General features: G+C 40.7%; 1 protein-coding gene across 1 annotated transcript in view; it reads right to left on the bottom strand.

Annotated features, from left to right (window-relative positions):
• LOC126481071 (arf-GAP with Rho-GAP domain, ANK repeat and PH domain-containing protein 2) overlaps nt 1-27,861 on the bottom strand; it is a 155,756-nt gene that overhangs the window by 77,186 nt on the left and 50,709 nt on the right. The window contains exons 4-5 of the mRNA XM_050104556.1: nt 18,664-18,912; nt 12,841-13,053 (exon numbers count right to left, since the gene is read on the bottom strand). Of these exons, the coding sequence (XP_049960513.1) occupies nt 12,841-13,053; nt 18,664-18,912 (462 nt within the window). The remainder of the gene's footprint in view (nt 1-12,840; nt 13,054-18,663; nt 18,913-27,861) is intronic.

A 27,861-nucleotide genomic window follows, 5' to 3' on the forward strand; every position in this document is an offset into this window, starting at 1 on the left:
AGATGCAACAAGTCCACTAAAGAGACAGCTTACACTACACTCGTTCGTCCTCTGTTAGAATATTGCTGCGTGATGTAGGATCCTTACCAGGTGGGATTGACAGAGGACATCGAAAGGGTGCAAAAAAGGGCAGCTCGTTTTGTATTATCACGTAATAGGGGAGAGAGTGTGGCAGATATGATATGCGAGTTGGGATGGAAGTCATTAAAGCAAAGACGTTTTTCGTCGCGGCGAGATCTATTTACGAAATTTCAGTCACCAACTTTCTCTTCCAAATGCGAAAATATTTTGTTGAGCCCAACCTACATAGGTAGGAATGATTATCAAAATAAAATAAGAGAAATCAGAGTTCGAACAGAAAGGTTTAGGTGTACGTTTTTCCCGCGCGCTGTTCGGGAGTGGAATGGTAGAGAGATAGTATGATTGTGGTTCGATGAACCCTCTGCCAAGCACTTAAATGTGAATTGCAGAGTAGTCCTGTAGATGTAGACATAGATGTAGACGTACTGCGAACGGTTGAAAGCAAGGGGAAACTACAGCCGTAATTTTTCCCGAGGGCATGCAGCTCTACTGTATGGTTAATGATGATGGCGTCCTCTTGGGTAAAATATTCCGGAGGTAAAATAGTCCCCCATTCGGATCTCCGAGCGGGGACTACTCAAAAGGACGTCGTTATCAGGAGAAAGAAAACTGGCGTTCTATGGATCGGAGCGTGGAATGTCAGATTCCTTAATCGTGCAGGTAGGTTAGAAAATTTAAAAAGGGAAATGGATAGGTTAAAGTTGGATACAGTGGGAATTAGTAAAATTCGGTGGCAGGAGGAACAAGACTTTTGGTCAGGTGAATACAGGGTTATAAATACAAAATCAAATAGGGATAATGCAGGAGTAGGTTTAATAATGAATAAAAAAAATATGAATGCGGGTAAGCTACTACAAACAGCATAGCGAATGCATTATTGTGGCCAAGATAGACAAAAAGCCCACGCCTACTACAGTAATACAAGTTTATATGCCACCTATCTCTGCAGATGATGAAGAAATTGAAGAAATGTATGATGAAATAAAAGAAATTATTCAGATAGTGAAGGGAGACGAAAATTTAATAGTCACGGGTGACTGGAATTTGGTAGTAGGAAAAGGGAGAGAAAGAAACATAGTAGGTGAATATGGATTGGGGGTAAGAAATGAAAGAGGAAGCCGCCTGGTAGAATTTTGCACAGAGCACAACTTAATCATAGCTAACACTTAGTTCAAGAATCACAAAAGAAGGTTGTATACATGGAAGAATCCCGGAGATACTAGAAGGTACCAGATAGATTATATAATGGTAAGACAGAGATTTAGGAACCAGGTTTTAAATTGTAAGACATTTCCAGGGGCAGATGTGGACTCTGACCACAATCTTTTGGTTATGAACTGTAGATTAAAACTGAAGAAACTGCAAAAAGGTGGGAATTTAAGGAGATGGGACCTGGATAAACTGAAAGAACCAGAGGTGGTACAGAGTTTCAGGAAGAGTATAAGGGAACAATGGACAGGAATGGGGGAAAGAAATACAGTAGAAGAAGAATGGGTAGCTTTGAGGGATGAAGTAGTGAAGGCAGCAGAGGATCAGGTAGGTAAAAAGACGAGGGCTAGTAGAAATCCTTGGGTAACAGAAGAAATATTGAATTTAATTGATCAAAGGAGAAAATATAAAAATGCAGTAAATGAAGCAGGCAAAAAGGAATACAAACGTCTCAAAAATGAGATCGACAGGAAGTGCAAAATGGCTAAGCAGGGATGGCTAGAGGACAAATGTAAGGATGTAGAGGCTTATCTCACTAGGGGTAAGATAGATACTGCCTACAGGAAAATTAAAGAGACCTTTGGAGAAAAGAGAACCACTTGTATGAATATCAAGAGCTCAGATGGAAACTCAGTTCTAAGCAAAGAAGGGAAAGCAGAAAGGTGGAAGGAGTATATAGAGGGTCTATACAAGGGCGATGTATTTGAGGACAATTAGTCCAGTCAAATAGTAGATATACCTTGCAAAAGGTGGGGTAGAAGAGTTTATTTTTTCAGCTCATTCATATGGTTGGAAAGATTAGAAAACCGAGTTTTGCCAACAAAATTTCGCTTGGGAAAACTTTCTGCAGTCAAAAAACTTCGAAAATTTCAGACTTTTTTCAGTTTTTTCAAAATATTTGTTTCATTTGCTCCTATCGCTTTACCGTCTATTTTCTTTTTTAAAGAGCACAAAATTCTCTACAAATTTGATTCTTGCCATTTTTTTCTACTCCCAATATCTAAGGCGCTACAGCGCCTCAAAAAATACCAATTTTTCAAATTTTGAGCATAGTGGCAAGATACCTTATTTTTGAACACTATTTTTTCAGCTTCTGTTTGTGTAGTATAAATACATTATACATCATGTTATAAGTTGGAATTTACCACCTCACTTGCAGGTATTCAATTTCTCTGTGTGCAACATGAGTATTGCTGGGCACCCAACTATTGTGATTCTTACATCACTACCTGAGGTTCACTATGGGCCACCTCAGCCCTGGTATTTGTAAAACTATAAATAAAAAAAATACGTCATTAAGAGACATAACCACACACACACACACACACACACACACACACACACACACACACACACACACACACACACACACACACACACAAACAAACAAAATAAATTGTCTCAGGAAACTGAACCATTATTAGCTGTAATAGGCAACCTAATTAGGTAGGTAATTATTCTTGTGTATAAAAGTCACTCAGTTGACATTAAAAATAAGTAGCTTTATTACAATTAAAATGCATTGTCAGTTACTAAAAAATGTTGACAGTTCTGGGTGTGTAATACTTGTAATATTGCACTTAAGCGCACTTGAGAGAGACATGAGCATATCACTTCCAACGTTTTGATGGGCTAGGTTCCTCAATGTCACCAGAAATACCTTGGGTTACGGATTCAGGGTCTGTACGTAGAGGTGATCCCAGATTGACCTCTTCTTTAAACAGCGAGTCAGCCTCAGCAAGTTCGTTGGTTTCATCAGCGGTTTCCTCAACATCCTCCATAACATCTTCTTCACTGTCTTCATATAAAAATTTTGGCACGTTTACACAGTTGACCCCAATACATTTCTTGCAAATTGAAGAACATTTCAAACCCACTTTTCTGCAGGAGCACGCTCTGCCACAGTTCAGCTTGCATGAGCATGAAACAATGTGAAGAAGTGCTTCAAGTGCTGGATCTTGGCTCATTATAACGGGTACTGGACCGTGGTCACTGTGATTCCAGCCCCATTTCTCAGGAGGTTCCCAGTTTCCCATCCAACTTTGGACTTGTTGGTAAGTCCGCAACGAATGATGTTGTGAAGCATCTTGTGTAGGTGGCAACCGTGCAAGATTAAGTTTGCTTTTTGTGGCAGACTTGGCGAATAGCTGGTACCGCAAATGGTCTAGAGTGTGGGAACCGCTGACACCTCCACTATACAATGCGATAGTAACCTGTTCTCCCGCAGTTATTATTTCTTCACGGGTAGCATGTGGTTTATTGAACATGCAAAGTGCTGAGGTTAGGTGTTCATTTTTTGCAACAATATTGTAGTACTTAATTTTTCCTTGACCAAAAAAAGCAGATGTTGTATCACATCTGCTAAAGGTGTGAGTGAACAGAATATATTCACTGTCAAACTTGTAAGATGCAGTGGAAAACCACTTGTCTTCTGCATTTCCTCTTCTTGGCTTTAAGAAAAATAAGTTTTCAATGCTTTGCCCCAAACCGGTCATGAGCACAAGCAGGTCAACATCTTCTCCTACAATGACAACACTTCCAAAATCTTTGGTTCTTGAAATGGCAGATGTTACAAATATAACGTCAGCATCTTCTTGTGCCTGGTGCACTTCAATGCTACACTCCAGAATTTCCATTTTAAGAAGTGTGATCAAACACATCTTGTTTCGTTCGTTGTACATGAACTTGTCCTGAGGGACTTTGTTCACCATCTCTGATTCAACCACAACGTCAACCGAAGAATGTTGTTTGGACCTACGAATCCTCTCAGCACTCTTTGTGCTACATTTGTCTCCCTCACATGGATACCCATCAAATGCAATAGCAAATTGAGATCCAAAATGACATTTCAGGTAAGAAACATAGCTTTGGGTTATTGACTTGAAGCAAATATTTCGAGTCCAAGTCACTTTGTGGATAAGGTACCCTCCATCAATGACAAAAAATTTACTCGATCCACCTGACTTCACATCTTCCACTGGAACGAAGGCATTGTAGAATGAAGATTTTGTTCCTTTTCGCATGCCTTTTTCTGAGAATAGGGACATTGGGTAAGGAGCAAGTTCATATTTCAGAAAGGCTTTTAACTCTTCTTCACTTTGTTTGATTAAACAAATCCTTTGGAAAAGAGTTAAAGGATCAACAAGAGTAATTTTAGTGCTCCCAGTTTTTACAGAATTGAACGCAGAAAGGAGAGTCACAACTTTATCTTTTCTACGGAACTTTACATCGTGGAAATTGTCACCAACTATTCTTTGCTCGAAATTAGAAAAATTGGTATTTTTTGACGCGCTGTAGCGTGGGTGTAGAAAGAAATGGTAAGAATCAAATTTGTAGAGAATTTTGTGCTCTTTAAAAAAGAAAATAGACGTTAAAGCGATAGGAGCAAATGAAACTGAGATATTTTGAAAAAACTGAAAAAAGTCCGAAATTTTCGAAGTTTTTTGACTGCAGAAAGTTTTCCCAAGAGATATTTTGTTGGCAACACTTGGTTTTCTAACATTTCCAACAATATGAACGAGTTAAAAAAATAAAATCTTCTACCCCACCTTTTGCAAGGTACAGGCTTTTTTTCTGACAGTTTCACTGGACTAAATATTATGCAAATGGAAGAGGATGTAGAGGAAGATGAAATGGGAGATATGATACTGCGTGAAGAGTTTGACAGAGCACTGAAAGACCTGAGTAGAAACAAGGCCCCGGGAGTAGATAACATTCCATTAGAACTACTGACAGCCTTGGGAGAGCCAGTCCTGACAAAACTCTACCATCTGGTGAGCAAGATGTATGAGACAGGCGAAATACCCTCAGACTTCTAGAAGAATATAATAATTCCAATCCCAAAGAAAGCAGGTGTTGACAAATGTGAAAATTACCGAACTATCAGTTTAATAAGTCACGGCTGCAAAATACTAACGCGAATTCTTTACAGACGAATGGAAAAACTAGTAGAAGCCGACCTCGGGAAAGATCAGTTTAGATTCCGTAGAAATATTAGAACACGTGAGGCAATACTGACCTGACGACTTATCTTGGAAGCTAGATTAAGGAAAGGCAAACCTACGTTTCTAGCATTTGTAGACTTAGAGAAAGCTTTTGACAATGTTGATTGGAATACTCTCTTTCAGATTCTGTAGGTGGCACGGGTAAAATACAGGGAACGAAGGGCTATTTACAATTTGTACAGAAACCAGATGGCAGTTATAAGAGTTGAGGGGCATGAAAGGGAAGCAGTGGTTGGGAAGGGAGTGAGACAGCGTTGTAGCCTCTCCCCGATGTTATTCAATCCGTATATTGAGCAAGCAGTGAAGGAAACAAAAGAAAAACTCGGAGTAGGTATTAAAATCCATGGAGAAGAAATAAAAACCTTGAGGTTCGCCGATGACATTGTAATTCTGTCAGAGACAGCAAAGGACTTGGAAGAGTAGTTGAACGGAATGGATAGCGTCTTGAAAGGAGGATATAAGATAAACATCAACAAAAGCAAAACAATGATAATGGAATGTAGTCGAATTAAGTCGGGAGATGCTGAGGGTATTAGATTAGGAAATGAGACACTTAAAGTAGTAAAGGAGTTTTGCTATTTGGGGAGCAAAATAACTGATGATGGTCGAAGTAGAGAGGATATAAAATGTAGACTGGGAATGGCAAGGGAAGCGTTTCTGAAGAAGAGAAATTTGTTAACATTGAGTATAGATTTAAGTGTCAGGAAGTCATTTCTGAAAGTATTTGTATGGAGTTAAGCAGAGGAGGAAGTGAAACATGGACGATAAATAGTTTGGAAAGGAAGAGAATAGAAGCTTTCAAAATGTGGTGCTACAGAAGAATGCTGAAGATTAGATGGGTTGATCACATAACTAATGAGGAGGTATTGAATAGGATTGGGGAGAGGAGAAGTTTGTGGCACAACTTGACTAGAAGAAGGGATCGATTGGTAGGACATGTTCTGAGACATCAACGGATCACCAATTTAGCATTGGAGGGCCGCGTGGACGGTAAAAAGCATAGAGGGAGACCAAGAGATGAATACACCAAGCAGATTCAGAAGGATGTAGGTTGCAGTAGGTACTGGGAGATGAAGAAGCTTGCACAGGATAGAGTAGCATGGAAAGCTGCATCAAACCAGTCTCAGGACTGAAGACCACAACAACAACAACAACGTACCATTGCCTTTTTGACAATTGTCGGCATAGATCCATGTGTCAAAAATACAATATAGCCCTAGAATTAGGGTTTGTCACGTAAATATAAAATAGCTCTGCAAATACACTCGGTTGGTTGTGAACTCTGCAAGATCCATGAGCTCTTTTATATTTACGTGACAAACCCTAATTCTAGGGCTATATTTTATTTTTGACACATGGGTCTATGCCGACAATTGTAAAAACGGCGATGGTACTTTAGTCCTTACTAATTTAAAATTGCTACCTTCTGAAAAAGACAAATTTACATTTGTCGAAACCTAGGTAAAGAATTTCTTTATCCATTGCAACTGGTCGGCTGTTTATAATTTTGTTACGTGAAACCGATGCTGTTGTGCAGCTATGTTTAAAATATCAAACTAAAGGAGACGGTTTTCACTGATTCCCAGATATAAAAACTGTTCAAGGTCAAACTTCTTAATATTTTCTTATGGGAGAGGGGGGGAGTGAGTGAGGGAGTGAGGGAGGGAGGGAAGGAGGGAGGAGGGGGAGGGAAAGGTGGAGGTGGAGGGGGAGGGAGAGGTGGAGGGGAAGGGAGATGTGGAGGGGGAGGGGGAGGGAGATGGAGAGGGGGAGGGGGAGGGAGATGGAGAGGGGGAGGGGGAGGGAGATGGAGAGGGGGAGGGGGATGGGGAGGGGGGAGGGAGAGGGGGAGGGGGAGGGGGGATGGAGAGGTGGAGGGGGAGGGAGAGGTGGAGGGGGAGGGAGTGGTGGAGGGGGAGGGAGAGGTGGAGGGGGAGGGAGAGGTGGAGGGGGAGGGAGGGGGAGAAGTGGAAAGTTGACAAGCAGAGAAGGGAAAAAAAACTGGTGCATGCGCCACCAGAGAGCAATGTTCAATAAGGGTGAGTGGGGAGGTAAACTGTGAGGAGACGACAGGACAGATGAGGCAGAAAAGTTAGGTGGAGGGTGTGCGGATAGAATTTTATTGTAGGTTGAGGCCAGGATGATTTGAGGAGTAGAGAATGTGTTGTAAGGATAAGTCTCATTTGCGCAGTCCAGAAAAGACGGTGGTGGAAGGGAGGATCCAAATGGTCCAGTTTGTCAAGCAGCCACTGAAACCAAGCATGTTATGTTCAGCTGCATGGTGTGCCACAGGGTAGGCCACCTTGTTCTTGGCCACAGTTTGACAGTGGTTGTTCATCCTGATGCAAAGCTGATGGTTGTCACACCAATATAAAAATTTGAGCATTGGTTGCAGCAGAGCTGTTACGTGACATGGCTGCTTTCACACTTGGCCTGGCATTTGATGGGGTGGGATAATACTGTGACAGGACTGGAAGAAAAAGTGTTTGGTGGGTGGATTGGACAGGCCTTCCATAGGGATATGATCCCTGTGGCATGGAGTTTTTACTGAGAGCAGCATAGGGATGGGCTAGGATGTTGCAGAGGTTAGGTGGGTGATAGAACACAACTTTTGGAGGTGGTGAAAAGGTTTTGGGAAGGACGTACCTAATTTCAGGACATGATGATAGATAATCAAAGTCTTGATGAAGGATGTTATTCGGTTTGATGAAAAAAAACTCAAAGTTCGAAGATGAAGACTTCTTTTTAATTTAACTGATGACAAACAATGTTAAGATTGTAAATACACGTATATCAAAGTCAAGTTTTTCTATGAACAGTACGAGTTTTATGTTTGCCTTGCCACTGTTCACAGAACAACTTGCCTTTGAAACGTATTTGAAAAAACAGACATAAACTCCCCTTTCCAAAGGCTTGGGCTTTTGCCCCACACCCAAATTTAATAATGTTGGATTTTTGAGCACCAAACCTACCAATTTGACTCAACCAAAAACCAATGTTGAGCCCTGCCTGACTCGGTTCACTTCTCTGTCCAATCAACTGTGATCCACCACCCCCATTGCCCTCAAATCACCATCTGTTAACTTTCCAGAATTTCTTAACCTTGAACCTTGCCTCACCATCATTCCCAAAATCCTTCAAGATGCAAGCTAACCTTACAGCCGTAGAAAGAACTGCAATCCACTAGCTACAAACAGATCCCGATCTTATAAACCTATCTGCCGATAAAGGGTATGTCACTGTTGTTTTGAACCACAAGGATTACCTGGCAGAAGGACTCCGCCAGCTGCCAGATCTGTCCGCCTACAAACCATGCCACAATATCCCTATTCCAGAGATCCAGTAGTATCTCCAGTCTCTCCTCAACCCTTAGGCCCATACCAGAATCTCCCCTCACGTAAGTATCTCTCCTCACCCCTACCACTCCCCGCACTCCTACCTTCTACATGCTTCCTAAAATCCGTACACCCAACCAACCAGTTACTGTGCTCCACAGATAAAATCTTCACTCTCGCAGATCAAAACCTTCAGCCTATTATCTGCAACCTATCCTCCTATATAAAAGATACCAACCATTTCCTCCACCAATTCTCCTCAGTTCCTGTTCCTTCAGCACACGGTTTCCTGCTTGTTACTATTCATGCCATCTACCTTTACACTAACATCACTAATGCCAATGACTTGCTGCCACTGAGCACCATCTTTCCCAATTCCCAGTCGATTCCAAACCTACAATCTCCTTCCTGGTCACTGTGACCAATTATACCCTCACACACAATTTCTTCTGCTTTGAAAACATTGCCTACAAACAAATCTGGGGTACGGCACTGGACACCTGCATGGCACAATCCTATTCGACCTATTCATTGACCATCTAGAGGAATCTGCCCTAACTACCTGCTCTGAAAGTTATACTGACTATGTGAGATCTGAGCAAGGCTTTCTCGCAAAACACTGGTTCGCTGCCATTAAAATGCAACTACGGAACAAAGTTCTAAACCCAAATATTTATAACAGCAGGACAAGTACTTGCACCAGAACTATGATAGTATTTAAGCAGAGCCTAGCACTGAGGCAGAGACATGCTGCCAACAAACATACTGTGCATACTATGGAATAAATTACCATTAAAGTTCAACAAAAAGCTTTTTGCAAAACCGTGATGTTGAGGAGTTTCTTGCTATGATTGACAGCCTGGACTAGTTACAGGAAAATAGGTGATCAATGGGCAACCAAAATACACACGAGTATGACATGCATGAGAAGCCCCATTAATGAGAGGGATAGTGGTGACACGCCCACGTCCACAACAACAATAGGAGGGAGAGAGCACAGATAGAAAAAATGTTATGACAACATCTACTGTGGTGTGAGTAGTGACAGGTGCGCCAATAGCTAAGATTAGCCTACATGAACAGACTAGATGAATATTCTTGTCATTCACAAAAGAAGGAGATGCTAAGGTGATTTTCAATATTGTGAATGTTATTCTAATGAACAGATGAAACAAGTTCTGCACATATAAGTAAAAACATGGAACATCTGGACTAATAAATAAGATACAAATTCCTGAGTGGTACCCATTTGCAGAAAGTCAATAAGTCAAAGCTGAAGGCTGAGAGAAAATCTAGAATACATTTCACATAAATTTCTTTAGTATGTTATATTCTTAGGTGGAGATTTCAATTTACCAGATATAGACTTGGACACTCAGATGTTTAGGACAGGTGGTAGGGCCAAAGCATCGAGTGACATTATACTGAGTGCACTATCCGAAAATTACCTCGAGCACTTAAACAGAGAACTGACTCGTGGAGATAAAATCATGGACCCACTGATAACAAACAGACCCGAACTTTTCGACTCCGTAAGTGTAGAACAGGAAATCACTGATAAAAAAAAAGGCCATTGCAGCATCCCTGAATATGGAAGTAAATAGGAATATAAAAAAAGGGGGCACAACTACAGTGTGGTCTTCCTCTGTGAAACAGCTTTGGGAACTTATAGGAGGCAGATTTCAGACTACCTAACAGATCAAATCGAAAATTTCTGTTCCGACACTGGCAATGTTGAGTGTTTATGGAAAAAGTTCAAGGCAATCGTAAAATGTGTTTTACACAGGTACGTGCCAAGTAAAACTGTGAGGGATGGGAAAAACCCTCCATGGTTCAACAACAAAGTTAGGAAACTACTATGAAAGCAAAGAGAGCTTCACTGCAAATTCAAACGCAGCCAAAACCTCTTAGACAAACAGAAGCTAAACGATGTCAAAGTTAGCGTAAGCAGGGCTATGCGTGAAGCGTTCAGTGAATTCGAAAGTAAAATTCTATGTACCGACTTGACAGAAAATCCTAGGAACTTCTGGTCTTACGTTAAATCAGTAGGTGGGTCGAAACAGCATATCCAGAGACTCTGGGATGATAATGGCATTGAAACAGAGAATGACACACGTAAATCTGAAATACTAAACACTTTTTCCCAAAGCTGTTTCACAGAGGAAGACCGCACTGTAGTTCCTTCTCTAAATCCTCGCTCGAACAAAAAAAGGCTGACATTGAAATAAGTGTCCAAGGAATAGAAAAGTAACTGAAATCACTCAACAGAGGGAAGTCCACTGGACCTGACGGGATTCTACACAGAGTACGTGAAAGAACTTGGCCCCCTTCTAACAGCCGTGTACCACAAGTCTCTAAAGGAACGGAAGGTTCCAAATGATTGGAAAAGAGCACAGGTAGTTCCAGTTTTCAAGAAGGGTCGTCGAGCAGATGCACAAAACTATAAGCCTATATCTCTGACATCGATCTGTTGTAGAATTTTAGAACATGTTTTTTGCTCACGTATCATGTCATTTCTGGAAACCCAGAATCTACTCTGTAGGAATCAACATGGATTCTAGAAACAGCGATCGTGTGAGACCCAACTCACTTTAGTTGTTCATGAGACACAGAAAATGTTAGATACAGGCTCCCAGGTAGACGCCATTTTTCTCGACTTCCGGAAGGTTCCACACTGTCACCTGATAAGCAAAGTAAGAGCCTACAGAATATCAGACCAGTTGTGTGGCTGGATTGAAGAGTTGTTTAGCAATCACAACACAGCATGCCGTTCTCAATGGAGAGACGTCTACAGATGTTAAAGTAACCTCTGGCGTGCCACAGGGGAGTGTTATGGGACCACTGCTTTTCACAATATATATAAATGACCTAGTAGATAGTGTCAGAAGTTCCATGCGGCTTTTCACAGATGATGTTGTGGTATACAGAGAAGTTGCAACATTAGAAAACAGCAGCGAAATGCAGGAAGGTCTGCAGCAGATAGGCACTTGGGCAGAGAGTGGCAACTGACCAGTAACATACACAAATGTAATGTATTGCAAATACATAGAAAGAAGGATCCTTTATTGTATGATTATATGATAGCAGAACAAACACTGGTAGCAGTTACTTCTGTAAAATATCTGCGAGTATGCGTACAGAACGATTTGAAGTGGAATGATCATGTAAAATTAATTGTTGGTAAGGAGGGTGCCAGGTTGAGATTCATTGGGAGAGTCCTTAGAAAATGTAGTCCATCAACAAAGGAGGTGTCTTACAAAACACTCGTTTGACCTATACTTGAGTATTCCTCATCAGTGTGGGATCCGTACCAGGTCGGGTTGACAGAGGAGATAGAGAAGATCCAAAGAAGAGCAGCGCGTTACATCACAGGGTTATTTGGTAAGCATGATAGCATTACGGAGATGTTTAGCAAACTCAAGTGGCAGACTCTGCAAGATAGGCGTTCTGCATTGCAGCGTAGCTTGCTGTCCAGATTTCGAAAGGGTGCGTTTATGGATGAGGTATCAAATATATAGCTTCCCCCTACTTATACCTCCCGAGGACATCACGAATGTAAAAGTAGAGGGATTCGAGCGCGCACGAAGGCTTTTCAGCAGTCGTTCTTCCCACGAACCATACACAACTGGAACAGGAAAGGGAGGTAATGACAGTGGCACATAAAGTGCCCTCTGCCACACACCGTTGGGTGGCTTGTGGAGTATAAATGTAGATGTAGTAATATTTGCAGACTGAAAGCTGCAATGGAGAAGTAATCCTTATTCTGGTGTTTATTAGTACCCAAGCAGTTACTGTGCACTTTTGAAGGTCGCTTTCAAAATGACAAATCCAACATCAGTTTCTTTGTAAACAAACCGCTGAGTAGATCATGTAATTTATTGATGTCAATCAACTACATGATCCAGAACTGTGTTTTGTTGAAAAAATCACACACCACAACCATTTCTCTTGGTGACACAATGCTGCCTTTCTGCAATGTTAGTTTGAAACTATAAAAACTCCTCATCAATTTTAAACAACATAATGATCAATCAGTGTATTCTTTCACAATTTGTACCTTATTATTCTGAGATGATCTGTGGCTATTTCCTACGAAATTTCTTGACAAACCAAAGTATTACAATGTAATTCACATTAAAGATGCCATAAAATTAAATGCTGTGAATATGTATACATAAAATACACAAATGTATAAAAAATATAAAACTTACCGGCAATTTCACATAAATGATCATGAAGTTCAGCAGTGAAAAGACATTCAGGCAACTCTCTGAAAAATCGCTTCAAGACTGTTGCAACTTCATACTCTGAAAAATCGGTTTTGGCAAGGTGAACATGCCATGCGTCTTTTCTGAATAATGCAAGAAGCCGTGTAACATTTGAGTTTTTTCCAGCATGTCGATATATGCCTTCAGACAAACTTCCTGTAAATCAAAAAGGTCAACTTGAATACACACAATGGGAAATGTGCTCAGCTGTACACAATAAAAGCAGGTTTTATTTAAAGATTTGATGTGCTATTAAAAGTAAGGTATTATCTGTCTACAGTGCCACACTGCTTCAATGAGCGAAAGGAACGGCATCACGAAAACACAAAAAGGTGCTGGATTTATTTATGGACAATCAATTTTTGGTAAAGTGACCATGTTTGCTCCATGGATACCATTAAATCAGGTTGAAAGAAGGTTTCTTGATGTCATCATTATCATCGTCTACAGTTTCCAGTCTTGACTGTCTCTCTTTGGAACATAAGCCTCTTTCTCATTTACTGTACTCTCACAACATTTCCCTCTCCACTCTGTCGCACTCTTATTTATCTTCTTCACACATTCCTTTATTCCATTAATCCAGCTGCCTCTTATCTCCTATTGTCAATTCATGTGCCTGTCTAGTATCCTGACACCTATCATTCTTTTAACACACCTGCACCATCTTCATCATGTCTTTTCTACAATCGCCTGCATGGACTTCTTTTTCACTATTCCCCTCACTGTCTCATTTCTTACTCTATCCATTCTAGTAAGACCTATCCTAGTTTTTTGAAATTTAATCTCATACACTCACCAGCCTTTTCTTCAGTACACACGTTTCTGATGCACATATAAATACTGAAGCATAATATGCTCAGTATAACATTTGCTTGCTTTTTGGTGGTACTTGCTTGCTCCATGGCAGGCTCCTTACACACTGCAGGATTCTGCGTGCCTGCCTTCTCCTTTCATTAATTTCTGTATCATTCCTCTCGCAGTCTTCTGTTACACTTCCCATGTACTTGAAACTTTCACTTTCATTTGTACTTGCCCTCTAATACTCATATATACTACTACTCTCATCTTACTCCTCATTATCACCACTCACAATTCTTTGCTTTAAATTTCAATCCTTATTGTTCCACCATTTCCTCCCATACAATTAGCCTTCCTTTCTTGTATCTCTCTTCTTCCACTTCTCCACACCACTAAATTACCTGCAAACACAATTGCTTTCCATATTGTCATCTCTTATCCATTAAGTACATAATTATTGTCAGTTGTACTATCCATCAACTATGTTTCCATTTTTTTATTCATTTTTTCTATTAGTCACTGGGAGCTTGAACTGACAGTCCATTGCACTGTTCAACATACTGTCTTACCAGTCGTATCATAACAAAAGGTTCAGTTTATGATATGACTTTAGAAAGACAGTAAGCTGCACAGTGTCAGACTGTCAATGTGAGCACTTAATAACTAACAGAAAAATTTATACGGTAATGGATGCATGTATAAGTGACAGATGCTGCAACTGCTAATAGTTACGTAGATATCACCAGGGAATTTTCCTTTAACATCATGTAATAGTAACCATTTTCCAAATTTTCTCAAAGATTAATTTCAGCTTCCTGGTTTCGAGACCATTTCAAGTTTTGCTGTAACAGAGGCTTCTCTACTAGCATTATACATTTTAATAACTTCTTCAATGTCTTTGACAGTTAGGGGTACATCTTCATCTAGATTTTCAAGAGTATTGAATATTCCAACTTATGGATTAGTTCTGGACAATTAAGAAGCTGATCAAAATATTTTGCAAGTATTTCAAAATTTTCAGTGTTAGGTAATTCAAATTGGCGAGCTATGTCCCATGCCCCTCTGTAGTTAGATTTACATTTAAAGTACACCTACCTAACTCTTTAAATCTCACATTCTCCCTCAAAGATTTATTGGAAAAGTGCCTTCAACAGATCATCTACAGAAAACACATCTATACCAAATTTCCTCATGTACTTGCTCGTTTTGCCATCATCTAGCCTACACCCATTTGACTTAAAAGGACAGTAGCTGTAACTAATTTGACTATGTTAATTTACACATATAACTTTAATTGTTTAAATATGTATTTAAATTTTATAATGAATAGTGTAACAATGCGAGAAATAAAATAAAATTAAATCAGACCCAGATTGGTGAACTGGCAGTCTGTCATTTAGATCAGTCTCCCACTATTCCATCACGGCAACAGCACTTAAAAAATGCTCATACTCTAGGTCTGCACTGTGAGCAATGTAGCACTCATAGTGTCAGAAGGTGTGACATCATACTAGAGTACGCGCACTAGAAAACAGACAGCTGCATCACTTCTCTGAATCAATCGGAATGCAGCTGACCATCATTTCAACACTTGACACCAGTTTCTAGTTATTGCACAGAGTGTGCTACAAAAAAATGTTTTCCTTCATTTTATTTGTATATCAGCATGCTTTCGAAGAGAAATGGCATAATTTCAGTGCTATTTCCAGTTTCCATTCAAAGTGAAATGGCATAATTATAGTCTGATATTTACGGTGTGCTGTATCACATTAGTACATGATAACCGGATGCTACTGATACAAACTAACCTCTTGGCATCTATCAGTTAACCATGTCTACAGAAAAAGTTTCAATGGGATTCTTATCAATCTTCTTCAAACATTTATGTTTTCAGTACACAATGTAGTCTGGCAAGAGCTTTTCATGTCTTCCTCTTTAGGCACCTGAACCCAGTTTTGGAAGCTACTTTTGGTCCACTGTCAGTTCTGTTTGATCCCAATCCTCCAGTAGGTCTATGAAATGTCACCGTCCTAATCTAGTTGAGTTCTCAAAATACTTGCCTTTCATTTTTAATCACTTCAGTGCCAGTAAGTAGTAAGTTTCACTGCCATGTTTCATTGACATCAAAAGTTCCAGAGCTATGAAGTGTCCAGAAGTCAGAAATTAGATTACTTTTAATGGAGCAGTCACAGGAAATTGAATCTTGTTGCACATTTCTAGTTGTTATGGTATGTTGCACGGTTTATACAGCACCCTGCTGTCAACTGATGTTTTTGGTTGTTTCAGTTACATGCAGTGCCACCTGCACATTTCTTTGGCCGTCCTTACAGTTTGCCCACAACTAAATTTATCATACTTGCATAGTTCTTGGAAACACCTTCATTTTGCTAGTAAAAAAAAGAAGTGAAAAAGCAATAGTAGCAGAACCCTATACTTGATGATTTCTGTTTTACGGGCAATAGTCTATGGTATGTTTCTGTGTTTAATGTTTTGTTTCCTAATGCTGGAGACATCCCCCGAGCATTAGGAGATAAAATGTCAGGCACAGGAACATGCCTTTGGCACAAAATAATGCTCATGAAACACAAAACTCCAAGGATGTAAATACTGTCATGAAAGCCTGCACTGTAAGACCCATATCCAGCATAAAAATTATGTACACAGTTAATCTCATGAAGAATGCCAACATAATCTGAATTTAGACCTGAAAGCAGAAGAAAATGTTTTGAAAACAATAGTGAATGCTTCCATACTTAAATGCACATTAATAAAACAGGAACCAATGATGATATATTCTGAGAAATAAGCATGACTACTTCATTGTATGCCCAGAAATTCATAATTTGGTTGGTACACTAAAAGATCTCTCTGCATAAAAGAAGGATCCCTCATTTGCCTTACACAAGGATATATGACAGAATTTATCTGCTGTCAATTAGCATGCAGTACAACATAATATAATGTGTGTAAAGCAATATTTGTGTATCATTTTCTCGCATTGTAAATTCAGACTTTTACTGCTGGCATAATCCACTTTTGTTACCATACAAATATTAATTATTACAGCTAAAACATAAAAAGAAAACTTGGTACACACAGAAAAAGAAAGGCTGTTGCAGCTTATATACTCATCACTGTAAACATATGGCATAAGCAGAATATGTCGTTCTTTCCCTGGTCAACTAATTCAACCTTTTCATATTCCAACAAATATCAATATTAAGTTTCATAAAATCGAACTTTTAGCCTCATTTGCAACTGTATTACTATTTGGAGTAGAACTAAACATAAGCACCTCAGTTTTCTATGTAGTTTTCCCCACTGATTTGGAGATGTTTCATATTAAAATCATAAAAAGAGAACTGATGTTCACGTAAAAATTTGTGAATAATTTTTTTGATTTGTGAATCATGACTGAAATGTTGTCTAGTGGTAGCTTACAAGATCTGACCACAGAGGGATGACAGACTTTAGTATTTGTATTTCAGAACAGTCCATCTTAAACAACACAGTTCCTCTTAGCCTAGGCGTATCTTACAGAATATAATTTTTATCCAATAGCAAAATGGTTGTAATGGTAAACAAAAGCCCATTTTGATGACAATTTGAACAAATATGCATTATGGACTAGCTGTAACAGCCATCAAATAAGCAGTGGAAACATGGATTCATTACCACCAAAACAAGGTGAAGACACAGCGATCATTAGACAAGGTGATGCAAAGTGAGTGTTATGTGTAGTGCCTACAGATTATACTCAAAGGATAATTCATCACAGACAGATGAACTAATGAAATTTTTTGACAATGTTACAGGTGGCTGTTAAGATGTAAGATGTAACGTCAAGAGAAGCTGTCCAAAGCAGTGTTTTTCCTCCACGGCAATGCCCTGGGTCATCCTGCTCAGGGCACAGCCACACATGCTGCTTCTTTAGGCAATTAAATTTTCCCTCACCCCTATATTCTCCTGAGATGGCACCCAGGGACTACTTCCTCTTTGCTAGATGACGAGACCATTGTGTGGCAGGCATTTCCAAAGTGGCAATGAGGGGATTTTCACAATGGGATGTTGTGTAGCTTCTATAACCAATGCCTGCACATGTCATTCATTATTAGGTTCCACATTCTGGAGCAGATTTCAGGCCCACTCTTTTCTTCCCCACAAAGAAATTTCTTGACAGTCAAATTTTACGTCTGAAATATTTTAAATCTTTCGTATGACAAGTATACACTTGTGGTTACAGAAGAATCACAGCTACAGCACAATTTCAGATATTTCTTGAACTAAACAAAAGAAGACAAGATGTTCCTTATACGGAGACAAACGAGAGTTTTCAAATACAGTGTGCCAACCCTCAAATAATCATCAGTGGGGTTGGATTTTTAAGTGCAAGAGGTACTCATTAGTCTTAAATTTTGAATATTTTCTTAAACATAACACTTCTACACTATCTACCTATTTCCTTACAGAAAATGTTTCTACAAGAAAGTTTACACAATTATCATAAGTCAAATGTAAATTACTTTTCCAATAATAAGACTTCAAAAAAATCACAGCCAGAGAAAGAATTTCGATATTTAATGTTTATGTAGTAAAAGAAAGAAGACAAAGGAAAAAAATAGTATTTATATTACGAAGGATAACAGAGTAAGGAGTCATTTCCACTTCCTATGTTTCAACTTGTTGCAATATGTTCTGAGAAGAGAAGCATTAATGGGCAGTTCATGATGGAATGTAATAGGTGAAACACAGAAACAAACTGGAAGATTCAGAACTTCACTAACCATGATATGAAAGAAAGACCAGAGTCACTTATAAATTATAAACAATCAAAAAATAAATGTATACAGGGTTGCCAATATACAACATAAAGCTAATAAGATGAAAACATATAACTTTAACATCTTACTTTTGTCGGTGTTAACATCCAGTTTAAAAATTAAAGACCAAATAGCATTAACTACTTACCATGAGCATATACGAAATTAATGCATTTGTCAACAATAACAGGAACATCATCTCGAGTCAGTTGCTGCTCATGGAGATGCAAGCCATTATTAACTGCTGCTCTGTGAATTGCTTTCTGCCATGCTGCTGCTTCATTTTGTATATTTAATCTTAGGTACAAGGCTAGCCCTGTGTGGAAATCAGCAACCACGAGAGGACCATTTTCTAATACTTGTGGGACAATTGAATCTTTTTCTACTGGTTGCAAAACTGAAACATAGTCAAAATGTAAAATTAATTAATATTTAAAATAATAGAATTTGCTTAACATTACATTAGTAAAACTCTCCTCAATACAAACTACCTGAATAATTGGAGAGGAAGAAAACAGTGAAAGGCCTTTTTTGGAAACAGTCTTATTCACAATTATTTAACATTTGCAATATTGCTGATAGTTGTATTCTAGGCATTAGGCCATGGTCCAAAGCATAATTCTCTACAGAAAGCCTGTAGTCTATATTTAACATGTGTTACCAGTTTCGGTTTATTTAAAGCACTTCAAATGGGGTTCTCTAGAGCTGCGCTATTGTCAAATAAACTGTTATTCTTAATTAAACATTGTCACAGTTGCAGAATCAATCATCTTTCATCAAATATGCTTGAACATGGTTTAAATAATCCAAACTCGGTCACAAACGTTTCATGTTTGTGATTTGGACCATTCTCAAAAAACAATTGCTGCTCTTTCAAAGACACTATCTCTGGAAGATAATAAACGACACTGAAATGTCTACAGCAAACAGTCCATTCTACAACTATAAAGGCAAAGGGTGAAAATTAGAGCTTTGTGCACATGTGCTTTGATAACAAGCAACAATTGCCACACTACTGTCTCACAGTTCCTCTTATACAATGCTTTGTTTATTAATTGGAATTCTACTTTAGTTGGTTCCTCCTCCTTCAAAGCTTCTATGGTTTACAGCAGCGATGGATCTTCCCTTTGTTCAGCAGCAACATCCAGAAATGACTGAGATTTCATTGATGCTGCTGTGTACCAATATTGGATTGAAAGGCAGATGACACCCTTGTACTTGCGTCCACTTTTGTATGTCACTGTGATATCATAATTCTGAATTCTCAGTGCCCATTTTGCCAGATGGCCCAACTGCTCCTACAGACTAGTCAGCCAACATAGAGATTTGTGGTCTGTCACAGTGGTGGATGGTTTGCCAATTAAATAAGGGCAGAACTTATTGAACTTCAAGACAACTGTAAAGCACTCTTTCTCAGTTGTAGAGTAGTTCATCTTGGGCTTTGAAAGTACTCTGGAAGCAGAAGCCATCACCTTTTCAGCACCTTCCTGAATTTGCACAAGAACTGCACCTATCCACAACTGCTAGCAGCACTGTGAATTATGTCTCAGTATTCACCTTATACAATGCTAGGACTGGAGATCACCTCATTAAGGAAGAGGAAAGATCTTCCTTGCACTTCATTCCAGGAAAAATGTGTGTCTCCATGCAATAGTTCATCTACATCTACATGATTACTCTGCAATTCACACTTAAGTGCCTGGCAGAGGGTTCATCCAACCATTTTCATACTACTTCTCTACCATTCCACTCTTCCCGAATGGTGCATGGGAAAAAGGAACACCTAAATCTTTCTCTTATTTTATTACGATGATCATTTCTCCCTACGTAGGTGGGTGTCAACAAAATATTTTTGCATTCGCAAGAGAAAGTTGGTGATTGAAATTTCATAAACAGATCTCGCCGCAAAGAAAACCGCCTTTGTTTCAGTGACGGCCACCCCAACTTGCGTATCATATCAGTGACACTCTCACCCTTATTGCGCGATAACACAAAACGAGCTGCCCTTCTTTGCACTTTCTCAATGTCCTCCGTCAATCCTACCTGGTAAGGATCCCACACTGCGCAGCAATATTCTAGCAGAGGACGGACAAGTGGTAATGTAGGCTGTCTCTTTGGTGGGTTTGTTGCATCTTCTAAGTGTTCCGTGAACAAAACGCTGTCTTTGTTTCGCCTTCCCCACAATATTATCTATGTGGTCTTGTAATTGTAATTCCTAGCTATTTAGTCAAATTGACAGCCCTTAGATTTGTGCGATTTATGATATACCCAAAATTTATCAGATTTCTTTTAGTACCCATGTGGATGACCTTGCAATTTTATTTGTTTAGTGCCAATTGCCACTTTTCGCACCATACAGAAATTCTCTCTAGATCATTTTGTAATTGGAATTGATTGTCTGATGATTTTACTAGACGGTAACTTACAGTATCATCTGCAAATAATCTAAGGGGGCTGCTCAGATTATCACCTAGATCATTTATGTAAATCAGGAACAGCAGAGGGCTTATGACACTACTTTGCGGAATGCCAGATATCACTTCTTTTCTACTCGATGATTTACAGTCTATCACTACAAACTGTGACCTCTCTCAGAGGAAATCACGAATCCAGTCACACAACTGAGATGATACTCCACATGCATGCAATTTGATTAATAGTCGCTTGTGAGGAACGGTGTCAAAAGCCTTGTGGAAATCTAGGAATATGGAATCGATCCTGAGATCCCTTGTTGACAACACTCATTACTTCATGGGAATAAAGAGTTAGCTGTGTTGCAGAAGAACAATATTTACTGAATCCGTGTAGGTTATGTATCAATAAGTCATTTTCTTCAAGGTGATTCATAATGTTCAAGTACAGTATATGATCCAAAATCCTACTGCAAATTGAGGTCAGTGATATGGGTCTGTAATTCAATAGGTCACTCCTATTTCCATTCTTGAATATTGTTGTGACTTGTGCTACTTTCCAGTCTTTAGGAACAGACCTTTCACCAATCATGTAATTGCTAAGAAAGGCACTATTGAGTCTGCATACTCTGAAAGGAACCTCATTGGTATACCATTTGGACCGGAAGACTTGCCTTTCTTAAGTAATTTGAGTTGTTTTGCAACACCTAAGATATCTAATTTTATGTCACTCATGCTAACAGCTGTTCTGGTTTCGAATTCTGAAATATTTACTTCATCTTCTTTCGTGAAGGAATTACAGAAAACTGTATTTAGTAACTCCGCTTTAGTGGCACCATCATCGGTAACATTTCCATCGCAATCACGCAGTGACGGTATTGACTGTTTTTTGTCACTGGTGTACTTTACATATGACCAGAATCTTTCTGGGGTTTCTACCATATTTTGAGACAATGTTTCATTGTGGAAACTATTAAAAGCATCTCGCTTTGACGTCCGCACTAAATTTTGAGCTTCCGTGAAACTTAGCCAGTCTTGGGGATTTTGCGTTCTTGTGAATTTGGCGTGCATTTTCGTTGCTTCTGCAACAGTGTTCTGACTTGTTTTGTGTACCATGGTGGATCAGTCCCGTCTCTTATTAACTTATGCGGTATGAATCTATCTATTGCTGTCAATACTGTATGTTTGAATTTGAGCCATATCTGGTCTATATGTACATAATTATCTTGGAAGGAATGGAGACTCTCTCTTAGGGAGGCATCAAGCGAATTTTTATCTGCTGTTTTAAATAGATATATTTGGCCTTTATTTTTAATGGGTGTGGTTGATATGGTTTTGAGCCTGGCTACAATGACCTTGTGTTCACTAATCCCTGTATCCATCATGACGCCGTCTATTAGATCAGGATTATTTATGGCTAAGAGGTCAAGTGTGTTTTCGCAACCATTTGCAATTCATGTGGGCTCATGAACTAACTGTTCAAAGTAATTCTCAGAGAAAGCATTTAGTACAATTTCGGAAGATGTTTTCTGTCTACCATCGGCTTTAAACATGTATTTTCGTCAACAAATCGAGGGTAGATTGAAGTCTCCACCAATTATAACTGTATGAGTGGGATACCTATTTGTAATGAGATTCAAGTTTTCTTTGAACCATTCAACTATTATATCATCTGAGTCGGGGGTTGGTAGAAGGAGCCAATTATTATTTTGGTATGGGTGTTAGGTATAACCTCTACCCATAGTAATTCGCGTGAACTATCTATTTCAATTTCACTACAAGATAAACTACTACCAACAGACACAAACACACCACTATCTACTTTATTTAATCTATCCTTTCTAAACATAGTTTGCGCATCTGTAAAAATTTCGACAGAATTTATCTCTGGCTTTAGCCAGCTTTCTGTTCCTATAACCATTTCAGCTTCAGTGCTTTCTATCAGTGCTCGAAGCTCTGGTACTTTTCCAACACAGCTATTACAATTTACAACTACAATACCAACTGCTGCTTGGTCGATTCTCATCGTTTCTTCGCCTTGTACCTTTTGAGACTGGAGCCCTTTTTTATCTTTCCGGAGACTGTCTAACCTAAAAAACCACCTACTCCATGCCACACAGCCCCTGCTACCCGTGCAGCCGCCTCCTGTGTGTAGTGGACACCTGACCTATTTAGAGGAACCCGAAACCCCACCGCCCCATCGCGCAAGTCGAGGAATCTGCAGCCTACACGGTCGCAGAACCGTTCTTGCATGGGCCAGTGCCTTGATACAGAAGTCTTTTATATATCACCTGTAGTATGAGCAAATTCTGAGAAAGCTTCTCTCATCATTAATGGGCCACAGAGTTAGAAAATCTGTGAATCTCTTATTTTATCTGTATTGGGATTAATTCCATCACCATTCGCTAGAATGCCCCATGATTTTTATTTCTACAACTACCTCTCGCATATTACTGTGGCTACTGAGTATGGACTGGTAGTTGATGGAGTTGGCAGCTGATGGAGTTGGCAGTTGATGGAGTTGGCAGTTGATGGAGTTGGCAGTTGATGGTTGGAGAGCTGACATCACAGTTACAGTCTGCAAAAGCCAGTTATTTTGGCCACTGATGCAGCTTATATATGGATTGTGATAACCCCTTCAGCATCAACCTGGGCCTGAAGATGGCGCACTGAGGCGCCGAAACTGGTAGCTACATAATAAATAAGATCACAAGGATGGTTGCAGGCATTTCATTTTCTTGCAGTAGTCAACGGCCTTGGTCCCCAAGACCTCCAGTCAATAAGACTGGACATACAAAAACTTGTCTGATTGGTTAGTTGGATGTTTAAAGGGACCAAACTACTAGGTCATCAGTGCCTTTGTCCTCGGACAAACTGGTCTATATGACTGTAGATCAAACCATGCAAAACCCAGGGAAAGAAAACTCCAAAGTCTACCAGTGTCAGCAACGCTGAGGTAAGGGTCAAACAGAAGAAAGGGAGACAGAGGAAGAAAGTCAAGCAAGGTGCCCCATCTAAGGAGCAGCCAGAATGTCCTCCAAGCAGAATGCAATGAGTGGCCATACATCCCCCAGCCCCTGCCACTTACCAGAGGTACTCTATTCCGAGATTGCTTTGGAAAGACTAGCAACACGGACAGGGCAAGATAAGCAGAGAGAGACAAAAGATGAACAACTCTAACACACCACACGTGAAAAGGGGAGTGGGGGGGAGGGACGGGGGGAAGGGGGGGGGGTTCGAGAGAGTAGAGTAAAGGAGCAGGTAGGGTGGGGACTGGGGTGTATCACCAAGTGCAGACAACTGCAGCCCGATCTGGGCAGAGGAGGCAACAGTGAGTTCTGCCAACCCCTCAGTGGGCTGATAAGCTTAAGTTGCCCACCCTTAAAGCCCACTTCATGAATAAAACATAAGACTAAGTCAGCCACTGAGGCATTGTCTCCTAACACCATGGGTAGTGAGTCATGGATATTAAGAGTCCACAGCAGGGCAGCTAAGTTGGGACAGTCCAGCAAAATGTGGCCCACCATTAAATGGGCGCCACAATGACAATGGGGTGGGTCCTCGCTATGGACGAGATGACCATGCGTCAGCCTAGTAAGGGTGATGTGGAGCCAAAAGGATGATAAGAGTCATTGTGAGAGGTCTGTATGGAGGACCTCCACAGATTCGAAGTCTCCTGTATCACCTATAGTTTGTTTGGCGAAGTCAGAGTGAGTGACTCCATATTCCAGGCACCTAAAACTTGACAGTGTAACACCGATCTACCATTCTGAGGTCTGTTTCCAGAATATCGATCTCAAGAGTTGGTTTACTAGTAGCCAGTTTAACCAGGATATCAGCGAGTCCATTCCCCAGGATCCTGACATGGCCTGAGGTCCAGACAAATGACACTGAGCATTCTCACTGTTCAAGGGGCATACAGGGGCTGCTTGATAGCAATTACCACGAGATGGCGAGGATAGCACTGGCCAAGAGGTTGCCAACTGCTCAAGGAGTTGATGCAGATGAGAAAGGATCCACCAGTGCATGAAAAGATATGCTCAAGAGCATGAGAGACGGTTACCAACTTTGCAGTGAAAACATTACAGCCAATTAGCACGGAGAGCAGTTGAGTGTGTCCCACATGAGTATAAGCATAGCCTACACAACCAGTAACCATCAATCCATCAGTATAGACAACTTCTGAAACCTGGGATGTGCCAAGGATGGGCGAAAATTGGCAGCGGAGGGCCTCGGGATGAACCAAGTCTTTCGGACCTCGTGATAGGCCAAGACAAAGCTGTGGCTGATACATGTACCTGGGAGGTGTGCGGGAATGGGTACAGAGGAGAGGTGGAAAAGGTAACAACTGAAGTTCCAAGATGATAGACCAGACGCAGATTGTGATTGTGATCTTTGACCAGGGCCGCCACTGCAGGGGATCGATTACCGTGTTTGGATAGAGGAGACAGTAGTTCGGATGCTAAGGGTAGCGTAATTGACAAGCTGTTCTTGGCACCTGATCCACAATGGAGGGACCCCAGCCTCCACTAGTAAGCTGTTCAGAGGACTAGTTTGAAGGGCTCCTGTCGCAAGTCAAACCGTACAGTGTTGTATCAGATCCAGTATCTGCAGTGCTGAAGGTGATGCCAAATCATATGCCAGACTCCCATAATCAAGGCGGGATTGTATCAGGGTTTTGTAAAACTGCAGGAGGTTAGTGTGATCTGCACCCCAGTTGGCGTTACTCAGGCAGCAAAGTGTATTAAGGTGCAGCCAGCACTTTCGCTTAAGCTGGTGAAGATGGGGAATCCTTGTCAAGCAAGAATCGTAGACCAGTCTCCACATTGAGTAACTGGTCATCGAGGTAAAGTTCTCGTTGTGCGTGAAGAGCACAACATTGACGGAAGCACATGACGCCGAGTCCTGGCGGCGGAAAATCAAAAGCCGTGGTTGAGGGCCCATGCCTTAGCCTTTTGTATGTCACCTCACAGTCAATAATCAGTGATATCCAGAGAAGGAATAGTAGAGGCAAAAGTTGTCAGCAAACAAGGAGGGTGATACGATACTGAGTACCCCACAGCTGCTGCTAGACAATTGATGGCTACTACAAAGAGAGGGACACTCAGTACAGAGCCATACAGGATCCCACATTTTCTTGAATATGGGAGGGTTCACTGTGGGAAACATCTACTCGAGCCCAGAACGCACAATGCAACAGGAAGTTCTGGATGAAAATCGGGAGTAAGGATGTTGTGTCTGCATATGGTGTCATAAGCTTTTTGCATGTCAAAGGTGTTGGCATCAGGCAAAAGCTGTTTGGATGGCTAACTCCAGGTAAGCCAGATTATCAGTAGTGGTATGGCCTTGGCGAAAACCACCCTGGGAAGGAGCCGGAAGACCTGAGACTCTAGAGGCCTATACAGCCATTGGTTCACCATGTGTTCAAGCAACTTACAGGCAACATTGGTGAGCCTTACTGGGTGATAACTGTCCATCTCTAGAGGATGCTTATTGGGTTTCAGTACTGGAACAACGATGCTTTCCCGCCACTGTGATGGGAACTCGTACTCGCTCCAGATGCAGTTACAGATGGGACTGATATGACACTGACAGTCATCCAGTAGGTGCCTGATTATCTTGTTGTGGATGTTGTCCAGCTCTGGGGTTGTATCATGGCAGTGGGTGAGGACACTAACGAATTCCAATTCACTGAACAGAGCATTATATGGCTCCAGGTGGCAGGCAGAAAATTATAATTGTTTTCGTTCCAACCACTGTTTTAGGATACAAAAGGCAGGTTGAAATTCTCAGACATCGACGTTTGAGCATAGTGCAGAGCAAAATGTTCGGCGACAGTGTCTAGGTCAGTGTAGACAATGTCATTCAAGGTAATACCAGGTACACCTACAGGCATCTGGTATCCATAGAGATGTCCTACCATAGCACAAACCTGTGAAGGAGAGGTCCGATGGTTGAAACGCACCATTCCCATCATCCTTGCTTCCGCCTTTTTATTAGCTGGTAAAGGCACTTTAAAGGCAATGAGATGCTCCACTGACGGGTGCTGCTTATGGTGTTGGAGTGCCCACTTATGCTCTCAAATGGCCTCTGCAATTTCTGAGGACCACCAATGTACTGTCTTTTGTCAGGATGAGCCCGATGAACCTGGCATCGCTAAATCAGCTGCTGCAAAAATGGCTGTAGTTGTATGCTGGACAACCACATTGATATCTCCATGCGGCAGAGAGAAAAGGTCAACAGCAGAAGCGAAAGCATCGTAGTCAGCACTATTGTGAGCCCATATGGGCAGGCGTCCAGAGGAGTGATAGTGAGGGAGGGGAGGGGCAGGAAGATCAGGCATTGGTCACTATGACACAGGTCATCATGGGCCCTCCAGTGGATGGATGGGAGAAGACAACAGGTGCAAATGGAAAGGTCTATGGCCGAGAAGGTTCCATGCGCCACCCTGAAGTGTGTGGGGGTACCAGTATTTAAAGAGGGGTTCCAACCAATAAAGGATTATGGGCATTGAAATCACCCAAGATTAGAAAAGGTTGGGGGAGCTTAGAAACCAATGCAAACAGTATGTTGTGAGACACTTCACCATTGGGAGGGAGGTAAATACCACAGATGGCAATATCCTGAAATACCCTTATCCAAACAGCCACAGCCTCTAAAAGGGTATGAGAAGGCACAAGATCTCTATATAGTGACTACTGCAAACTCCGCCAAACACCCTGTCACAGGCAGCATGATTCTTATAATACCCACAGTATCCACGAAGGGGTGGGGTCTGTGTAGCTGGAAATCGGGTCTCCTGAAGGGCAATGCAGAAGGCAGCTTATGTGCTTAAAAGATGTTGTAGCTATGCCAGGTTGTGGGAAAAACTGTTACAATTCCATTGCAGAATAATGTTGTCAATGTACAGAGACAATCTGCATTCGAACAAATAC

The sequence above is a fragment of the Schistocerca serialis genome, chromosome 5 (genome assembly GCF_023864345.2).
Source record: "Schistocerca serialis cubense isolate TAMUIC-IGC-003099 chromosome 5, iqSchSeri2.2, whole genome shotgun sequence".
NCBI classification, from domain to species: Eukaryota; Metazoa; Arthropoda; class Insecta; order Orthoptera; family Acrididae; genus Schistocerca; species Schistocerca serialis.